The sequence below is a fragment of the Sminthopsis crassicaudata genome, chromosome 5 (assembly GCF_048593235.1).
Source record: "Sminthopsis crassicaudata isolate SCR6 chromosome 5, ASM4859323v1, whole genome shotgun sequence".
Classification (NCBI taxonomy): domain Eukaryota; kingdom Metazoa; phylum Chordata; class Mammalia; order Dasyuromorphia; family Dasyuridae; genus Sminthopsis; species Sminthopsis crassicaudata.
The window spans coordinates 20706254-20710770 of NC_133621.1; the positions used below are offsets into that span (position 1 = coordinate 20706254).

The following is a 4517-nucleotide window of genomic DNA, read 5'->3' on the forward strand; positions in this document are numbered from 1 at the left end:
TCCTTCCTTCCTTCCTTCCTTCCTTCCTTCCTTTCCTTCCTTCCTTCCTTCCTTCCCTTCCTTCCTTCCTCCTTCCTTCCTTCCTCCCTCCCTCCCTCCCTCCCTCCCTCCCTCCCTCCCTCCCTCCCTCCCTCCCTCCCTCTCTCTCTCTCTCTCTCTCTCTCTCTCTTCTCTCTCTCTCTCTCTCTCTCTCTCTCTCTCTCTCCCTTCCTTCCTTCCTTCCTTCCTTCCTTCCTTCCTTCCTTCCTTCCTTCCTTCCTTCCTTCCTTCCTTCCTTCCTTCCTTCCTTCCTTCCTCCCTCCCTCCCTCCTCCCTCTCCTTCCCTCCCTCCCTCCCTCCCTCCCTCCCTCCCTCCCCTCCCTCCCTCCCCTCCCTCCCTCCCTCCTTTCTTTCTTTCTTTCTTTCTTTCTTTCTTTCTTTCTTCTTTCTTTCTTTCTTTCTTTCTTTCTTTCTTTCTTCTTTCTTTCTTTCTTTCTTTCTTTCTTTCTTTCTTTCTTTCTTTCTTTCTTTCTTTCTTTCTTTCTTCTTCTTTCTTTCTTTCTTTCTTCCTTTCTTTCCTTCCTTCCTTCCTTTCCTTCCTTCCTTCCTTCCTTCCTTCCTTCCTTCCTTCCTTCTTTCCTTCCTTCCTTCCTTCCTTCCTTCCTTCCTTCCTTCCTTCCCTTCCTTCCTTCCTTCCTTCCTTCCTTCCTTCCTTCCTTCCTTCTTTTTTTTCAATGTGCGGAAAACATGGGAAGACAATGGTCTACCTGGGATAGGGATTTCAAAAAGATTAGAAGTTTCTAGCTTTAACGTTTGCTTTATTATTTTCTCCCTTCTTGCTACTTTCAGGTTGCCCCTGCCATTAAAGAGAGGATGATGAAGAAGGGAAGCATGATGCTGGGCTACCAGCCACATCAGGGCAGAGTTAACTTCTTCCGCCAGGTGGTGATCAGCCCCCAAGTGAGCCGTGAGGACATGGACTTCCTCCTTGATGAGATCGACCTCCTAGGTAGAGACATGTAGCCATTGCTCAGAAAGGCCCCAGAGCACAAATCCCGCTGAGCAGAAGTTTCCCAATCAAGAACATCTGGGGCCTTGTTATAGATATGTTGTTCTTCAGACGCTCATTAGGAAATGCTACAGTAATTTTAAAATCCAATTGTTTAGAGTATATCTTAAAAGTGCCTCAAAAACCTCCAAATTCTAGAAAAGCAAGAGCAATAGAAGAATGAAGATAGCATCACTGCTGCTCTTGTGATTTGGACACCTTCTCTAGGGAGGTTGTCTGGGAGGAATGTTCTCAGAGGGTGGAGAAAAGCAAGCTTCCTGGGTATTAAGCAGCCATCCCCTCTTTAAAGGATTCAAGGAACTCCTAAATATAGGAATTTTGATTCTTATGCCTCCTCATCATCAAAGATTCACACTTAACAGTTTAGAGGAGCTTTGGAGTAGATGAGAGACAAGCTGGGCATTATCCAGCCAAGAGTTTGAGCTTGCTCCGGTTCCTCCACAGATAGACTCCATATAGATAGCTCTCACCTAGATTTTTGGTGACCCTAGAAGCATGTTAAAGCTATTTTTTAAAAAAGAGGAATGACGAAAGATGTTTATGTGAAAGAGATATCTTTTTATATTGACTGATTGTGGCAAATTATTAGAATTCAACATGGTACTGATCTAATCTCCCTATGGATTTAAAAAAAAAAAAACACTTTCAAATTACTTAGTAGGCCACATATTTATTATTGTTTTTTTTTTTTTTTTTCATCAAAGATTAACAGCCCCAGGAATGTTCTTTCATCCTAGTCTTCTGGACCATATTCTTATTTTGCTCTAAATCCCGTTATTTTGTTTTGGCTTAATCCAGCCATATGAATCTACTTCTACCACCATAAAACAAAGGAACCAACGAGACAATGTTCATCTTCCTCTCCTGAGAGGGTGAGGGACACTTAACAAATAAAACTGTTCATTCACACTGATATCATGTTGTGATGCTTATAAAGCACTTTGAGATTGGTAGTACAAATATTTTTAACGATTTTACAAATTAAGAAACAGAAGTTTGTCCCATCTGGGATTTTAACCCATATCTCCTGATTCCAATCCCAGCATTTTTTCCACATTGATATCACTTTTGATAGGAAGAAGAGGCTAGACCTAACCTAAGTCTCAAATGTTAAAACCTTGGTCATGAAATTAAATAAGAGCCATCAAAGATCTTGAAACACCGGAATGAAGGCAATAATAGATTTTCATTAATCCCCAAGACTATTCCTTATCACATACTCACAGAGGTTGGTTTTGTTGCCACCATTTATGGATAACGCAGCTCTACTAGGGTTCCATCCATCCTTTTAACCAGAATTTATTAAGTGCCTACTGTATGTTAGGTACTGTGCTAAGCGCTGGGAACAAAAATATTAAAATAATTAGGTTTTTATCTTAAAAGAGCTTTTATTCTATTGATACATGACCCTTTTAGAAAATACTATCATTTTAGCAAATTATCCTTAGCAAAAAAAGTCCCTTTATTTCTGGAGTTCTGTGAATTGTTATCTTCCAATTAATTATTTCTCTTCTTTTGGTGGACATAATCATTGTGTGTTTTTATTAAGGCTGAAGAGCAAATTAAACAACGTGGTCATATTTTATTTATTGTTCATTTTCCAACGCTGTGAGTAGCTGAGAAGCTGGAAGTAGAAGTTTTTTGTTTGCACCTAGTTTGTTCATCGAGATAGCAATGACCAATGCATTTTTCTTTTCTCTTTCACATCTCGAGTACTGAAAATTGTCTCTAAATGAAGTGCTTTAACGCCTTCAATTGACATGTCCGGTGTTGTACAACATTCCCATTTACGAGCTCAAAAATGCCAGTGATGTATTGGTGGGCAGAAAATAATAGATAAAAATAAAAATAGGAGCTCTTCACCTTCACAGTCGTTCCTGGGAGTGGAAAATCTCGATCCCATCTTTGAGCCTAATTCTAGCTTTCTCTATGAATTTTCCTTGATAAAGGACTGAACAGAATTAGGCCCTTTAGATACATAGTTTGTCATAGTAAGCCCTGTATAGCTCTCTTCTAGGTAGATTGGCTATATTGGAATTGTGTTCCCATTTTTTATAGATCTGGGTTATACTGTCCCAAAAGCTTAAGGATTGAAAGAGGTAAAAGTATTAGAGTTTTACCTAATCTGTTTCTTTGCCTTAAGACAAAAATTATGCAGACATACTCCATCTAACACTAATTGATTCTATTCAAAACACAATGTAAGGTGAAATGATGTTATTTAGGAACTAGGCGATGGATGGCTGGCTGGCCAGACAGATTGACACTTAGGATTTATGACTTTTTAGTGGGGTTTAGTTGAAAATGTATTCATAACATTGTTGCTAGAACAGCATTATCCAAAACAGTCTGTGTTGTCATTGTGGGCTTTGAAAATCCAACAACTGATATCAAGAATTTCTCTTTTAATATTTAGCGTTACTATTTTTCATTTTAGCATCTTGTTTCTGTCTTATGTTTCCATTATATCAGAATGGTTAAGGTACGTTTACCAACATGCCTCTAAATTTTGATAGATGCTTACTAGCTATGCAACGATGACATGGTTTGTATTTGTTTTCATTTAAACAAACATAGAGTTTTTTTTTTTTGTCTGCACATAATATTCCTGTAAATCGACATTTGCATCCTTATGATACAAAAATGAATATTAGAGATAAATATTTCATCTGACTGGTTTTTTTTTTTTTCTGTCAGCTACTATTTACTAATTTTAGCATTTATATACCATACATCCCCCCTGGATTAGGCTGCCATTTTAGCAGTAGACACAAGAGACTTCTTATCTTGTAGTTGATTTGAATAAAATTAAACAAGAGAAAGAAAATATGTGTTTGTCTTTTTTCTGGGCTGTCTTGGGCTGATCTGCTTGTGAATTCCAGTTCCAATTCTGCTACCTCTTTAGCATCATAATCAGTTGTTTCATCTGTAAAATGGAGGACCTGAACTCTCTTGTTCTGGAAGGGGGGTGACCTGCCTACCTCAAGCCTCTCCCATCCTAATCCATCCTCAATTCAGCCACTAAAGTGATTTTCCTAAAACTCCTAAAAGCCTGAGCATATTACTTTCTCCTTATCCCCCCTGCCCAGTAAACTCCATGAATTCTGATGTCTTTCTATGGCCTCCAGGAGCCTGTTTGGCATTCATAGTTTACCTTTGTAATCTAGTCCCAATTTTCCAATTTCTTACATCATATTAGCCTACATGAACTCTTTGATCCAGGGACATGGGCTTTCTGACTATTCCAGAGACAGACACTCCATTTCTGGGCTCTGCGCATTTTCTCTGATTATCCCCCATGTCTGGAACACTTTTCTCCCTCCAAGCTGACTACTGACTTCCTTGGCTTTGTTTAAGTCTCAGCTAAAACCCTTTCTTCTACAGGAAGCCTTTCCCAATCTCTCAATTCTAGCACTGCCCTCTGTAAATTAATTCCTGTTTATCCAGTGTATAACTTCCTTTGTAAAAA

At 38.9% G+C, this 4517-nt stretch overlaps 1 protein-coding gene across 4 annotated transcripts in view; it reads left to right on the forward strand.

The window, feature by feature from the left end:
* Positions 1-3875, forward strand: part of GADL1 (glutamate decarboxylase like 1) — a 205990-nt gene extending 202115 nt beyond the window's left edge. For all 4 annotated transcript variants that reach the window (XM_074267624.1, XM_074267623.1, XM_074267625.1 and 1 more), the window contains one exon: positions 829-3875. In XM_074267624.1, coding sequence (XP_074123725.1) covers positions 829-1002 — 174 coding nt within the window. In that variant the 3' untranslated portion in view covers positions 1003-3875. The remainder of the gene's footprint in view (positions 1-828) is intronic.
* Positions 3876-4517: the final 642 nt, after the last annotated feature.